Source organism: Prinia subflava, chromosome 10 (assembly GCF_021018805.1).
Source record: "Prinia subflava isolate CZ2003 ecotype Zambia chromosome 10, Cam_Psub_1.2, whole genome shotgun sequence".
NCBI lineage: Eukaryota > Metazoa > Chordata > Aves > Passeriformes > Cisticolidae > Prinia > Prinia subflava.
In genome coordinates, this window is record NC_086256.1 from 30,776,846 (window position 1) to 30,792,063 (window position 15,218).

Genomic DNA, 15,218 nt, shown 5'->3' on the forward strand with positions numbered 1-15,218 from the left:
TATATTTTCAAGATTTTTGTGTACCAATTTTTTACTCCTCTGGTGGGAAATCAACCATACAACTTTGTAAGCCCTTGGACCGTTTGCCTCAGCTAAATCAGGATGGGAGAAGAAAGTGTTATCAGGAAGAAGTAACAATAAAATATAGTAATATATAAACTGAAAAAAAAATATTGCAGAATCACTGTGGGGATTTGACAATGCCTGCCCTGGTAGCTCAGCCTGGTCTGCAGCATCCTGAGGTATTCCTGATACTCTGACTGGAAAAGCAGGGCAAGGACATGCCTGTCATTGAGCATGTTAGCTCTGCTGAACCCAGTGGTTCAGCAATAGCAGGCTCAGTCCTGATGCAACAGATTTTATTCCCTTGTGTGCTGTAGCAAGTTTGATTTTATGGTTAATAGTCAGGATTAGGATTAGGAGTCACAGCCCCCTTGTGCATGACCCAGCAATAGTCCCACACCCCCCAGAAGGACCAGAGCACTCTCCACCCAATACTTGCTGCTGTTTTCTTCATTGCCATGGGTTGATAAAATCTCTCTCTTAAACAAACAAACAAACCACAACCTCCCCCTCTAAGACCAGGTTGTCATGCGACGAGTCCTTCCGGGTTTCTGTAAAACAGAAATAAATCCAGTAGTGCAGAACTCCAGCAGGGAGGATAATTTGAGGAGGATTTAGAGAACATTCCCGCCTTCAGCATTTCCTGTGAGTACCACACTGAAAAAACCCACATTTTGAAAGAGGCCTGTGAGTGTGGAAGGTGAGCCTTTCCGGAAGCTGGTCATTAACACGCCACTGTCTAATGAGCACTGATGTCAGAGCCGGCTGCAAATACCGCGGGCTTAGCCGAGGAAGCGGCTGCCTGGAGATTAGTGGTGACAGTGATGTATGTCACATGTAAATAGCACTAACCAGAGATGCCGGCCGGGAACCACGGGCCGGGCAGGAAATGAATACATCTGAGAACTCACTTTCTTATTCTGACCTTTCAAAAGAACAAAAAACTTAATTCAGTTTAACACGGATGTAAACACTTTCCCCGGCAGAAGTTCTGATGAAGCTACAAAGATTCCCAAACTTGTGCCACGCTTGAGTTTTCATCGGGGATGGCTTTAAAAAACCCTTTTGTGGTGCCTGGCGGGCAGACCCCCAAACCCAAATGTAATGTTCCTGTTCCCAGTGCTTCATATCTGAAACAACAATCAATTTTGTATCCTTCCTTTTAAACAGCAGCAACAAAAGAGGGTTTTTCAAGGTGAGCTGTGTGCAGGTGTCGAAAGTATTCTCCTTATCTAACTGAAGAATCTCGCCTGCCAACCCCCTCCCTTGGGACGCATCTTGTAAGGGCACCACTAAACAAACTCCCTGAATTAGCAGACAGCAAGCTCCTCTACTTGACATTTCCAATAAATCTCTTTTCCTTCTGGGTTTGCTTCGTGGGGAAGAGATTAAAAAAACCAACCATAACTTGGATCATATTATCATTTAATTCTAGGTTCAGTTATAGTTTCCAATGAGGAATAAGCAACATAAATATTGAGGCATGATATATGGGTCAGAAGTGACTGAAGAACAGAAATATTAATTAAAACCAGATTAATTCAAAACACGTAATTTTAATTCTCAAGTCTTCAAATGTCTTTACATGAAAAAGAAATATGGGAAATCATGTTTTCAGCCCATGCTCTTCAGTGAAGTCTCTTTCCGTGCTTATTTCTTCCTGAAAGAAGAAACAGTAAAAACACTGTTGGTTCCGGTTTTTTGTTTTTCTGCTCATAAACATGAAAATTGCTTCCCTTCAGCACAAACCTAACCCGACAAAAGTCATACTGGTAAGATTGGATTTGGGTAAGAACAGTGCTGGAGCTCGGCTGTGGCGGAACCTGGGCAGTACCAGAACATGAGAATGGAAACAGAGGAGGCAAAGTTCACATTTACCTGGGAAGTAAGAAAAAGAGCTTGGAGAAAGATGCAGTGGGATTACTAACAAAGGAGGATTTCCCATTGTGCTCCATCTCTTTGTGCTGAGCTGTACAGCTCAGTCGGGGCTGCATTTCTATTCAGCTGGACTGAAAGCCTGAATCTCTTAGAGACTCCCTGTAAAAAGGAAACATGACATTCTCCGTGTGCAATACGATGCCCTTGTTGCTAACACTGTCAGTCAATATTCCTTTCACGGAGGGCAGCTATTGTGTCTATACAAATCAAGTGTGACCTGATCATCAGCTGTGACAGGACCTTATCAAGCACCAACAGAAGCCAGTGCAGACATTTTCAGCCAACGAACAAGAAGGTCCAAAGCATCAGGACATCACCTCATCATCCTGCACTTTATGCTCTATTCAATTTGACTTTTGTGTCACATGAAGATTGTTATGAAAGACATTTAGTATTCATCTAACCATTGAAAACTGTATTTCTACAAGTAATAGAACATTAACTCAATATTGTTCTCACATCTCAGAGAGAATCTTGATTTGAGGATTTAAAAATCCATAGTCTCCTTCCCAACAGATTTGGGAATATATTTCAGTGTTTAGAGAAACAGTTGGGAATCAGAACATTTAGTTCTCATCACAAACTTATTTTAGAGCTTTCTAGATCTCTAGTCATGTCATCAACATAATATTCTGGGTCTGCTTTTTCTGGTTTTAAAATAACTTGTTTTCCTATACCGTCATCTTGCAGCACCCAAAATAGCCCAGAAGCATTTACAGGGTCATTCATACTGTTGCTATAACTACTGTAGCCTACGGTGCAAAACAGGGATGCTCATTAGCACCAGCAGCAGTGCTGACTTAACACAGACTGACTTGGAGGCAATTTGGCTGCTTCGTGGCCTAGATTTAATATTAGCTTTCTATTAATGGGGGGGTGGGGGGGTGGGGGCGGTGTGTGTGTGTGTGTGGGAAAGATTGTTTGGGATTATTCCCTCCCTCTCCACAATCCTCCAGATTTCCAAGTGGATTCTCATTAGGTGCACAGCACACTGCTGCAGTCAGGACTGACATGATTGCTGCAGTGTAGTACAGGAATAATTCAAGCATCTAAGGCACAAAACCCCTTTAGGGTCACTGAAGAGTGAGTTGGACAGGCCCATGGCTGGTGGGTGCTGAAAGAGGGGACACAGCTGCTCATCCGCATCTAGACACTGCCTGGCAGAGTGGCCACTCATAATTCACTTCTGAATTATATTCCACATTGCAAATCTTTCTTCAACCATCTTGGGTGGACTGTGGAGGCTAGATTAAAAATGTTTTCTGAGAGGTGAAATCAGCAGGTAGTAAAATTATGGCAGATGAGCACAGGCAGTGCTTTATACACATAACAGGTAAAAAAGAATCACGTGACCACCACTATTGCAGAAAAGTGAAATAAAATCATGCAGTCTATAATTATTTACCTATCTGTAAAAGGCATATAAGTGCAGTGTTTCCCATTCAGTCTGATTTTAAAATTTGTAACACACATGTAGTACATGACAGTTTTTCAGTTTTTTATTCTTAAAAACAAAATAATGATAGGTAACATCTTTGTCTTCTTTTAATGTTTCACAAATTTAGATTCCTAGCAGAGTTACATTCTTTTTAATTTGTTTTGAATATTAGTATCTCCCATTCCCATCCTCCTCATTTCCACAAGAAAAAGGCCACAGCGAGACTCCACCAGAACTACCTATGTAAGTAAAACACAACAAAATTATGAGGGGTAATGAGGTCATGTCTTCTCCTCGAAGTTCAGTGTCATACCTGAGAAATCAAAATGAGACACTGCCATTAAAAACATGAGAACTATTTAATTCTTAATCAATTAACTACTGCATTATTTTAACCCTTTCCAGTGCCTCATGCAGCTAACACTGGAAATGTTTCTTGATTAGATGCATTATTCCTATGACACCTCCAAAAGAAACTGAATTTAAACCCAAGAAACTTAACTGACATCACACTTGTATGTGAAGAGGTAATTTGTGCTGATCAGCTCCAAAGATTAGTACTCTTTTGCCTTATGCAAACTGAAATGAGAAGTTTTGGTTATTTAGTAACAAAATAAAATTTAAAAATCCACAGTTTTTTTTTCTGTAAAGACTGTGGATGCTGACAGTCTGGTCAGAGAGAAATCTTCAAGAGAAAGTCAAATAGCTTTTCCATACATTGGTCTGGGGAGCTGTGGAAAAGCTCAGTGAAGGAATTAGAACAATCCTTGCACCTCGTGCTGTGCAATGTTGTTATTTGCAAGATATTTACAAAAGAGTGTAGTTTCTAATTAGCCAGTGATGGTGAGGGGTGTTGATTGAAGGACCAATCAGGTCCAGCTGTGCCCATACAGTCTATAAAAGATATGACTTCTAAAGAAACTTTGCTATATGCCCTCCAATGGGATTGGAGTCTGTGTCGCTTCATTCAGCTGTCCCTAAAGCAACAGTGACAAAAGACTTTCTATCCTGGGTGGGAGGTTGCAAGCAAAACTAAATCCACAGACAGAGAAGTTAGAGGGATCACTTAGTGGACAAACTGGAAATTAGAAGCAGGTGGTTGAAATTTCTGAAGAACGATACAAAAATTAAAATATCTGCTTGCAAATATTGCAAATGATTGATCAGCCGAAGCCTGGGGGAGACGCTGAGAAGCTCTGAGTTTGAAGTCAGCGTGCTGTGGATGGAACTGTGTCCAGCACCTGGCACTGAGGCTGCAGAGGGCAGCTTGAGGGTGGATGGGCTGCCTCAGGGAGCTGAAGATAAGGTTGTATGTCATTTCACATGACGTTACTGTCATGAAGGTTAATTTTAGGAGCCATGGGTGTGTACAGGTGTTTGGGAGCACAGGCTGGTCTCACCCCACGCCGAGCAGGAGCTGAGCTGTGCGCAGCCGCCGCTCTGGGCTGCGGTTTGTGGTGCGAGCCCTGCGGAACTGCACTGTCACTTCCCCAAGTGACGAGGGCACAGCCAGAGCTGCCCTTACACCTTGGTGTGGGCAGAGCCACCTCCTGCCATCCCCTCTTGGACACAGGGCTGGGGCTGGCCGGGGCAGCCCAGGCTGCTGCAGCATGTGAGAGCCTGAGCCAGTGTGGACCTGGGGCAAGGGAGCAAAGGGAACCTTGCTGGAAGCTTCTTGAGAGGAAGATGGAGAACCCACTTCTTTTGCTCCCCCAACTCAACATTTCTGCTTCGAAGGATAAACCCTATTACAAAGTCATGAAATCAGAGATTAAGGAAGACCCACAGAAGGCAAGCAAGCCTGGGTAAGTGTTCAGGTCATGCTGACCCTTGGAGTGTTCTGTTTACATGGAGGATTCTTCCAGCATAGCTTGTGGGGGTGAATTTAGAACACAGCTAATTAATTTTTGACATATTTATGAGAACTCATGAACTGCAATCCTAGAAAATGTATGTGTAAAATATTAACTGTTTAAGAAGAGCTATCTCAAAGAACACTTATTTTTTTTGAGGACAAGAAACAAATCAAATTAATGATCTAAAAATACTGAGAAAGAGAGGTTGCAAGAAGTTCCGAGAAATGCTACTCTAAAGCCTGAATATGATCCAGGAAAGCTTTTTTCAAAAATTTCAAATGACAGGAAACAATACTTCCTTTTTTCTTTGTGAAACATTAGAAGTAGAAGATGCTGAGCCAACTGTTTATATTCTCTAATGGGAAGTTTGGTCCCTTTGTCTTTAAAATAAATTAAAAGGATGCTGAAAATAAAAATATTTCCATTTTTCTTTGCCAGTGCTTCATATGTAAATTTGTGCTAAGCTGTGAAGAGAAAAACACTAATGTGAATAATATATGTAGGAGAAGTAACACCATCATTACTGTAAGTGAAAATAGGGAGAACTATAATGCAGAAGCAGAGAATGCTTTAGAGGGAAAGACCAACTTTCTACAATGTTTCTTGAAAAGCTACTCCAATTCTGTTGTAGAGCTAAGCAGAAGAGAAATAGGCTGAGTCTGCTCCTGCAGAAACCTGAATTCCATGAAGGTGATCACCTTGGCAAACCTGGAAACCTGAAAAAAGCAGCAAGGTAAACATTGTAAAAGACTGAGGTGGTTGGGGATTCCTTCCAAGAAGCACCTGTGTGACTCAGGATGTTTCCTGTGGCCATGTGTGTATGTTCAGACTGGGCAGGGTAAGACTTTGAACAGTTGTCAGTGCAACCCAAGCATGCAAACACTACAGAATTACCTGGTATGCATCAAGGTAATCAGCAGCTGTTTTCACAGCACTGGTCCCCATACACTTGCAGAGAGGTTTAAACCTTGTGCCAGCAGCCTTGGTAGGAGTCCACTAACTGTACAGAGCAATAATCAACTCAGAAATGCAGCCTGCAGGAAAATCATACAGCTCCTTGCAAAGCAGGTTTTCCAAATACTTCTGTAATGTACAAATGCCATAGGTGGGTTAAATATTGAATGTAGAGTTCCTCAGTGACTGCAAGTAATTGGTTGAATACTCTTGTCTCCAAAAGTCATCCACCTTAGTAGTATTGTCCTTAGTATTTACCATAAGGATGCAGGGTATAATCTTGGGTTTGCTGACTTCCATAAGAGTTCAATTCCTCACATCAATGGAGTACCAAGATCTCACTGATATATTAAGAATTGCATTTGTAGGTCCTGCCTAAAAAGAAGGAATATGTAGAATTCTGCAACATCATGGCCTAAAACATGTACTGGCCCTTTCTTTCCACCACAAATCACTCCAGAACCCTTCAGTCTTTCCACAGCCTTTTGTCTTGGTCCAGCAGTTCCCACTTTCAAGACGAAGCTGCCTGCTTTGACCAGAGCTGCTTCTACAAGCCCTTTTAATCAGTGAGCACATGCTAGAGATCACCCAAGGGCCCAAACTCTGCTTCTAGAACCCACGGAGAAGTGGCTGGGGAGGGGGGTATCTAAACATTCCCTTGGGTGCATCTGGATAACCAGGCCAGTGTTTATTGCTCACATTTTGAGATATCCTGGTTGCAGACATGTAAAACCATTCTAAGATTGCATCTGTAAAGAGAAAGCAGAGCTGCCTGCATGCAGGCAGTGCTGGATGGCTCATATACCCCAGGCATTTAATACAAAGTACAGCCATTCACTGCATTCCTACAATCTGTGAGACAACACTTTCAGAGCAGTACAATTTGCTGAAGAATTTCCCCCTTTTAATATACCATCACTTCCTCAATCAGCCTCAGTTGTATTTTACCATGTTACTCTCAGCTGGTGCCTGACTAACAGAGATTTGACTGTTCTTGTATGGAAGAGAAACTTGTAGATTTTGCTGGTCTTTATATTTGGATTAAAGTGGCAATTATATTTGTCAAAAATGGAAAAAATACAAACAAAAAAAATTATTCTTTTTCAAATAATGAAGTGAGATAATAGTTTGAAAATTATTAAGTGATCTACTTAGCTTTTATGATTTCCCTTTTTCACACAGAGTTACTAAAATAAGTAGAAAGAGAATTTTATGAAACACTGAAGATGGAAATTGGTGTGATAGAAAAGTTAATCTGTTAGTTTAAAAGTTCATTTTTAGTTTAAATATGTATCTGTTAATTTAAATTAGTTTCTTCTCGTATTTAGAAAGTGGCAAAGCTGAACAAATCTTGGTTTCTGTCAATTATTGCACAAGCTCAGTGCTGCACTCAGGTGTTGGGGGTCTGTGAGGCTCCCTGGGTTGTTGCAGATGCTGAAGGAGAAACAGAAAGTCACCATGGGAGTTTCTAAACCCAGCAAAGATCCTCTCCAGCATCCCATGCCTTTGTGGACTTAGTATGTGGACTGAAGTCATAAGGCTTTATCTTTCACTGTGCCCAAAACAATTTCTGTAGGTACAGGAACCTGCAGTTGACAGAGTCCACTGTACTTTTTTGGAATTCTCAAAACTGTAATTCTCATAATGAACTCTATAAGGGAGTGAGGTCTTGTTTTTCCTGACTCCAGAATGCCCCTGCTTTCCTGAATTTCATTTCTCCAGCATTTGTACCTCTCCTCACATTCTGTTCTCCTCTCCCTAGTTAAAATTTTCATTCTGCAAGCAATAACTTCAGCTATGAAACACGTGACACTTATTAAAATAAAAATAAATTTTAGGAAAAAATTTCCTCCTTTTCAGTTTTGTGAAAACCCACGGTCATTACTGGCTTAAATTCCTTCCCAAAAAGATTGGAATTTCCTTTTCTAAACTTCATATGCCTACAGGTTTTGCCAAGAGAGCCCAAACTGTGTAAAGCAGACAACAGCACAGCAAGCCTTGATGAGGAAGTGGGATCACATTCCAGAAATGTTCAGTCCATAAGGTGTTGATCTGACCAACTAATCCTGGACCAGTCACTTATTGATACTTTCAGTGTCCTGTGATTTGCCCTGGAATGAAAATGGTTCTAAACATTCATATCCACAAAGCAACTGATAAAAATTGTCCCCCGTTCTCTGCTGTTTCCTAGGGCAGATTTTTTGAAATCAAAGTGAAATGCATGTAACTTGACATACTTGAGGAAGAATATGAGGAGTTTTATAAATGAGGCACAGTGTCTCAGAATAACATGGCATTTGAAATGTTTGTGGTAAACAAACCAGACTAGATGTGCTGTTGCCCTGTAAGACTGACACCTAAACCATATTACTACAATTTTGTCTTCAGGCTGTAGAATTCTGCATATTTCATTAAAAGCAGACTGTGGTAATGGCCTCAGAGTGAGCATATTCAAAACCACATCTCTGCATGAGTACCTCAAGTTTAAATAACTGACGAGACCTTCTTCCCTTACGGGTTTTACCATGCTACATGGTCTTAATTCCCTTAAAGATTAGTAGGACAACACAAATACAACAGCAAAAAAACCTCTGCTCTGATGTTTTTATAAAAAGAGAAGAGTATAACTCTGCAGGAAAAAAATGTCAGGAAAGATTTAAAGCAAATGTTCCTGAAGTCCCTAAGAGAATTATCTCCCTTAGTGACGTGATCTAATCAAAGGCTTTGTGAATCAGGCCTGAGCCACAGTGGTAACAGATGATGTGTGTTACACAGCTTCCTAAATGCACAGTAGGCACAATTCTTCAAAACTCCTTTCTGTTTCTTAAGCAGTGTGTCTCCTGAAGAAGCAGTGAAATGGGGAGAGTCTTTTGACAAACTGCTTTCTGAGAAAGGTCAGTGGTTTTTTCTCTCTCCATGCAGACTGTTGGGATGGAAAACTGATGGAAAATTATAAAATCCAGTTATGCCCTGAAATAGATGTGGCAGTTACTCAAACTAGGTATGATGGATCACTTATAGCAGCATGTGTTTCCTGCTCTCCTTGTCTTCTTAGGCTATAGCTTGCTGTCAGCTTGTGAAAATAGTTTAAAATAATTTTTGAGTTTGGTATTTTACTGAGCAAATTAACATAGCAGACAGCAAAGAATCCCTTCAGTAAACAGGAGCATTTAATCTGAATATTGCTCAAATAATCCTGACTGCATATGTTTCATGTACTTAAGAAAAGACACTGTCACTCCTGACAGAGTTTGTTTCTAAGCCAGTGACTGCATCCAAGCTGGCCATCATTTGAGAGGCCCTGCTGCTCCCATAATTATCAAATGCACATATGTTCCTGCCTTTATTTTGGAGGGGCACACATATGTTTCTGCTACAGTGCTGGACACTGTGTGCTTTTCAAATCTGTTCCTTGAACAGTTCACATTCACACAATTGCATTACTTCCATAGATGAAGTATACTTGGGAAAGAAAATACCCTCAGCATAATAACAGCAGGGCAAAGCAAATGATAGAGATGCTGAAAGCTATCCATTTCAAACTGCTGCTGAGGAATAATTAACTTATGAGCAAAGATTTAAATAGTCTTCTGATCAACCTAAATTGATATTCAGCTGGAATAAAGTCTACCACTTCAACATACTCCCACATGTTTTGCTTAATGTTTTTGCTAAATTTATGAGATCTTGGTAGCATTTTTTTTTACTGATGCTGAGAATTCTGTAATGAGAGTTGCAGGATCATAATGGAGAAACTGCACCTCTTTTAAAACATTTATGTATTTTAAGATAATTATCTGTAACGTGGTGTCTTGGGTTATGTGGTATTATTCCAAGGGAGCAAAACATATTTTACTATCTAGCACAGATTCTTTGAAAGAGTAATTGTCTGACAATGATATATATTTTTAATGCAATTCAACTTTCCCTTTTGTAGCTGGGCTGGATGTGTTCACAAAGTTTCTGAAAACTGAGTTCAGTGAGGAGAACATTGAGTTCTGGATAGCCTGTGAGGATTACAAGAAAAGCAAAAGTGCACATGAACTTCTGCCAAAAGCCAAGACCATTTTTGAAACATTCATACAGAAAGATGCTCCAAGAGAGGTAAAGACCTTCCTCATTATACACAGTGTTTGATTGACACAACTGCATCTGGTGTAATCTGCTTTTAAGAAGTGCATGCCCAGAAACAGCTTCAAGAGCTGATCCTACAGTCCCCTGACATAAGAAGGCTTTCATAAAGGCAAAACTCTGGAAGGAGCATGGACTTGTCTTGCTTGACTCCCTATCCCTTTTCCACCCTCCATCTCCAATTGTATATCCTTGGTATGTAACTGTCAACACAAAACGATGTGGATATCACAATCCTCACCAACACTAAGGCTTTTTTTAGTATCCTAAGAATGAAAAAAGTTTTCATATTTCCAACTTCTTCATTTTACTGAAGTGTGTTAGAAAAGGTTCATAAATGAACAAAAGAAATATTTTTTGCCTGCCCTAAGAAGGAGGCGAACAGGTTGGGAAATTATCAATTTTTCAGTGAAATCAAAAGCAGCCTCTTGAATAGGTCTTTTGGACTTACAATTTCCTTTAATTCTATCTCATATGAGCAGATCAAATATGTCACTTACCAGTACCTGTATTTTTTTTATTTGCCAGAATAGCGGAAGTTAAACACTAACTTCTGCTTCCTTGTAACAAGGGTGAAAAAGGTGTGTTTCTCATTTTAGTGAAAAGATTGCAAAGTGTTGTAGTGTCCACCTGCATTCCATTGCATTAGGATTCTGATCTGCTTTTCCTAGGAAATGCCCACTTTTAAGGACTTATGTCCCTTTTCATTCCTTTCCCTGCTGTGTGCCCTTGGGGGGAAGCAGCCCTGGGAACAGGGAACAGGTGCTGACACTGTTAATGCTTGAGAGTGATGGAAGAAAAGAGATGAGCAGAAAGAAAGCTGAGGAGAGAACAGGACAGGGGAGTCATAGTAACATAACAATTTCTTTCTCTGCCATACTTGATACTTGAGTTTGGTGCAGGCAGCATGGGTGCTGTGGTTCACCCTGGACATTTAGCTTTGGTGTTACTTCCTCCCTTGGGTTCAGCTGAGACCACACAGCTCTGGAGCTTGCACCTCTTCTCTGATTCCTTGTGCAGGAGAACTCTTTGACACACAAATTTCAGAGCCTACAGTTCAATGGGATCATAAAACTTTGGATGAGTGGACCCTTCTCTGATCACTAATTGCCCTTCAGCTCTTAGATCTAGACTATTTGTTCCAATTAGTTGTATGGAAATGACAGGTGCCTCTCAGGGAGGAAAAGAAAAGCGTTATAGAAGTCACTTTTTGACTAGGTCAACAATTTTTTAATATATATTCTATTTTATTTTTTGAAATAATGTGCTTGAATCAGTGCCTGTCACTTAATTAAAATTCTTATACTGTTAAATATTACCCACAGTGAATGCAGCAGCATATGGAATAAATAGTCATTTTGATATGCTTTTCTAATCTAAAGCCTCCAGAGACCCATTTAAATTTTTTAAAAAAATTTATCAGAATTTTCTCACCTTCCTTCCCCAAACTACACAGAAACCAACTATTCACTATTGCCAACTCATTGAAACAAATACTACTTTAATCCTAACTGAGAGCAGGGGAGATCTGTAATAGTTTGGTATTGCAAAGCTGGGAAGCTGCAACTGTACAGCGATCACTGTTAGAAAATAACTTTTAGTCAAGTATCAGAGTTTATCTTCTGTTTCACCAGTTTTCCGTGGTACCAATGATATATTTGTGAAGACTTTCTGAGAGCCATTACTGAAGGTGAATACACCAATTCTGTGGTGTTGATATCTTGTTTTATGGGGGATTTGAGGTTTTCTTGATGCCTTGAGAGGCTGCCTAGAACAGAGGCTAGACAGAGTTAAAGGAATAAAGCAGGTATTTATTACAAAGGCCTTCAAAGGATGCACCTTGGGCAGTACAAGAGCCCAGTCAAGGCTACACCTAAGATGGACCAGGGGTCACGAGTTTCCACAAGTTTTATAAGTTTTGGTCCATTTCCATATTGGGGTTAATTGACCCATTACAGCTTCAGGTGATGCAGTCCCATCCTCCCAGGTCGCTCTCCTCAATTCCCTGTTGTTTGCACTTTTTGGGCCTGAAGGTGCAATGGTGTCCTTGGTTCTGGGGCTGGAAAAGGATTGTTCTGTCTGACTGAGCTGTGAGGAGAACTTGCAAACACTGTATGAAGTTCCGAGTTACACACTAATGAAGCACAGAATCTGGAAAATATGAAAGCTAGAACTTAAGGCATCTTATCAGAAAAGTCTTTCACCAGTGTACAGCATCAGTGCTGTGGATAATATGTACGAACATGCATTAAACAGACACCCTTGTTATAAATGCATATTATATAGTTGGCTTTTTGCAGATATTAAAATGAATATCCCATGTGTTATGTTGGGAAGTTATGCTGTATTCATATAGTTTCTTTTAGTAACATGGTAAATGTAGTTTTTAGGTTATAGAATAATGGTGAAATAGAAACCATGTTATGTAAAGATGCTTTTGTAATTAGCTCAAGAAATAGAGAAGATAAACAAAGGATTTTTTCACAGTATCCTAGCTTGATAAGAGATAGCAGCAACGACTCTAAAAAGACGCTGAGAAAATATTTATGGCATAGCCCTGTGACTGAATGAAGCCATGGGAAGACCAGATTTATGGATGGTAGGGAGAAGATAGGGGTTGAGATTAAACAGGAACACCTAAGATTTGAAAGGAATGTTTGAATCATATATGTAATGTATGAATATTCAACACACTAGTGTTTTTAAGGGATGACTCTTTTGTTAAGCAGGGTACCCACATGGTAAATCCCGTGTGAAGGTACCCAGGCGCCTGTAAAAGAATACTTTTGTTCTTATTGTCTCCTGATTGTCTACTTGTATATTTTTATTAAACTTCTAAATTTTACTAAGTGAATCTCGTTTTTCACACCCTTTTCCTCCTCCTCCAGGTGAACCTGGACTTCCACACCAAGGAAGTCACAAGGCAGAGCATTGTGCAGCCGCTGCGCGGCACCTTTGACGCGGCGCAGAGCACGGTGTACCGGCTGATGGAGCAGGACAGCTACCCGCGCTTCCTGAGCTCTGCTCTCTACCTGGGCCTGCTGCAGGGCAGGGCTCCCGCCCGTGCCCCCCTGCGCCGCCGCTCCCGCTCCTTCACCATCAGCGATTTCCAGGGCACTCGCCCGGACTTCACCGTGTGCGCACAGCGGAGCTCAGCCCTCCTCAACCCCAGCTCCCACAGAAACCCGCGTGTGTTCTGAACCCCAAACCTTCAGCAGGTGCGAATAAGTGGTTAAGCAAAATAAAATGCACTTTCACCAGGTCAGAGGTCCGGGGCAAAATCTCACTTTTGTAGAAAAGTAGGTAACGCATTGGCAAGCCATAGCACGCAGAATTTCCATACAGAATTTTTTTCTTTTTTTAACTCAGGCAAAAGATGTGATCAGATTTGGGGGAAAAATTTGAATTTCCTACTTAAAAATGTCTCATAAACATGCCATTTGGTATTATCCAACATGTGTCCTGGTTCTGTACCATTTGGGCCAGAGTTTCATCAAGGTTAGAACCTCTGTATCCAGTCTTTGCACATATTTATGTTTTTGCAATATTTCCTACACTAAGCCAGAGAATTTGCAATATTTTCTCATACTGTCAAACACACAGAACATTATCAGGTATAATGCAAAGTTACATGAATTTTAACTAAAGACACTGCATAATTAAATCTATAATTAAATGTAGCCATTGCCTATTTTAACAGGAACATAAAAATACCAATCAAATTTTTTTGGGGTACACTTTTCTTATTCCACATGTCTGTTCTCTATTTTTAAGTTATGCTGTATATATTAGCTTTGGCATCAAATACATATATTCTAATTTTTTGCAACTAAATGAGCAGCAACAAAGGGCCAAGAATGCTATTTTAACACAGCGTGTATCCTTAAATACCAGGTCATGTCAATGTGTATATATATATATAATATTGCTACTTTTATTTATAAATAGTTGTGGTATACCAACTTTGTTACTAGACTTGGTTCTAATTTTTTTGTGCCTTTTATTTTGAAAATGTGTCTGAAAATTAACAGCTCTTGGACTCAGGCAGAGAAACTTTCAGTGCTACTGGTCATTAATATCCTCTCTATAGATTATAGAAGAGGAAGGAGAAATCTTTTTTATTTCTTTACTATCACAGACATATTTTTTTGTAGTCAGCACACACAGTCATTCTGTCCTTTTCTTTCACAGTTGATGGAGACATACCTTGAATCTTGGGGCAGTTCTAAAAATCTTAAGCTTTGGTTCAGTTTAGGAAGGGACACTGTAACTATGACTTGTATATTAAGTTGGTTTTTGTGGAATTTAAGCTTTCTCCCTTTCCCTCCCCTTTCTGTAAGTGGTGAAGGAGAAGAGGTGCAGTTCCTGAAGATGGGACTTTGTGTTCATTGTTAATTTGGGGTGTATATGAGCTGCTGGATCTGCAGGTTTCCCTGTCTGCTTTATTAACTTCCAATAAATTTGATCTGCTTAAAGAGTTGTCAGGATTTGATTTATCATCAGTACATTGATGAGGAAGATATGAAGACTTCACCTAGGGTTCAATTCTAGCTGTAATCACTACCACAACTGTTACAGTGCACAGAGATCCAAACTCACCCGGATATGTGCTGAGCCACAGCGACCCTGGAGCCATATCCAAGCTCTTACCTTTACCTGGTGAACAGAGAGGAAATACATTTGTAGTGGTGATCTGTGCTGGTTTATTGATCACCCTCCCCTGATCTCAAAACACCAGGCACGGGCTCTTTCTGACAATGAAAGCAGTCAGGACCTGGGCACTGGGTTTTTTTCACTGAAGGAACGGCCAGGCATTGGAATGAGCTGCCCAGGGAGGG

General features: G+C 40.4%; 1 protein-coding gene and 1 long non-coding RNA gene across 4 annotated transcripts in view; one reads left to right on the plus strand and one right to left on the minus strand.

The window, feature by feature from the left end:
* Nucleotides 1-1,599: 1,599 nt before the first annotated feature.
* LOC134555293 (uncharacterized) overlaps nt 1,600-15,218 on the minus strand; it is a 120,180-nt gene continuing 106,561 nt past the window's right edge. For both annotated transcript variants that reach the window (XR_010081396.1, XR_010081397.1), the window contains one exon: nt 1,600-1,723. This is a non-coding gene — a long non-coding RNA (uncharacterized LOC134555293). The remainder of the gene's footprint in view (nt 1,724-15,218) is intronic.
* On the plus strand, nt 3,693-14,855 carry LOC134555289 (regulator of G-protein signaling 18-like). 2 transcript variants are annotated; one of them, XM_063406783.1, is made up of 5 exons: nt 3,693-5,244; nt 5,927-6,028; nt 9,079-9,143; nt 10,187-10,353; nt 13,269-14,855. In XM_063406783.1, the coding sequence occupies exons 1-5, from the start codon at nt 4,799-4,801 to the stop codon at nt 13,578-13,580; spliced, it is 1,092 nt and encodes a 363-aa protein (XP_063262853.1). In that variant the 5' UTR covers nt 3,693-4,798; the 3' UTR covers nt 13,581-14,855. The 2 variants fall into 2 exon arrangements, with proteins under 2 accessions (XP_063262853.1, XP_063262854.1); XM_063406784.1 differs by having other exon boundaries at nt 3,696-5,244; nt 9,082-9,143.

Excerpts from the sequence above, each read along its gene's own strand:
- LOC134555289 (XM_063406783.1), top strand. The coding sequence starts at position 4,799 with ATGGGTGTGTACAGGTGTTTGGGAGCACAGGCTGGTCTCACCCCACGC. Across the intron at positions 5,245-5,926 it reads CAGAAGGCAAGCAAGCCTGG|AGCTAAGCAGAAGAGAAATA; the intron begins GTAAGTGTTCAG and ends ATTCTGTTGTAG. Across the intron at positions 10,354-13,268 it reads AGAAAGATGCTCCAAGAGAG|GTGAACCTGGACTTCCACAC; the intron begins GTAAAGACCTTC and ends CTCCTCCTCCAG.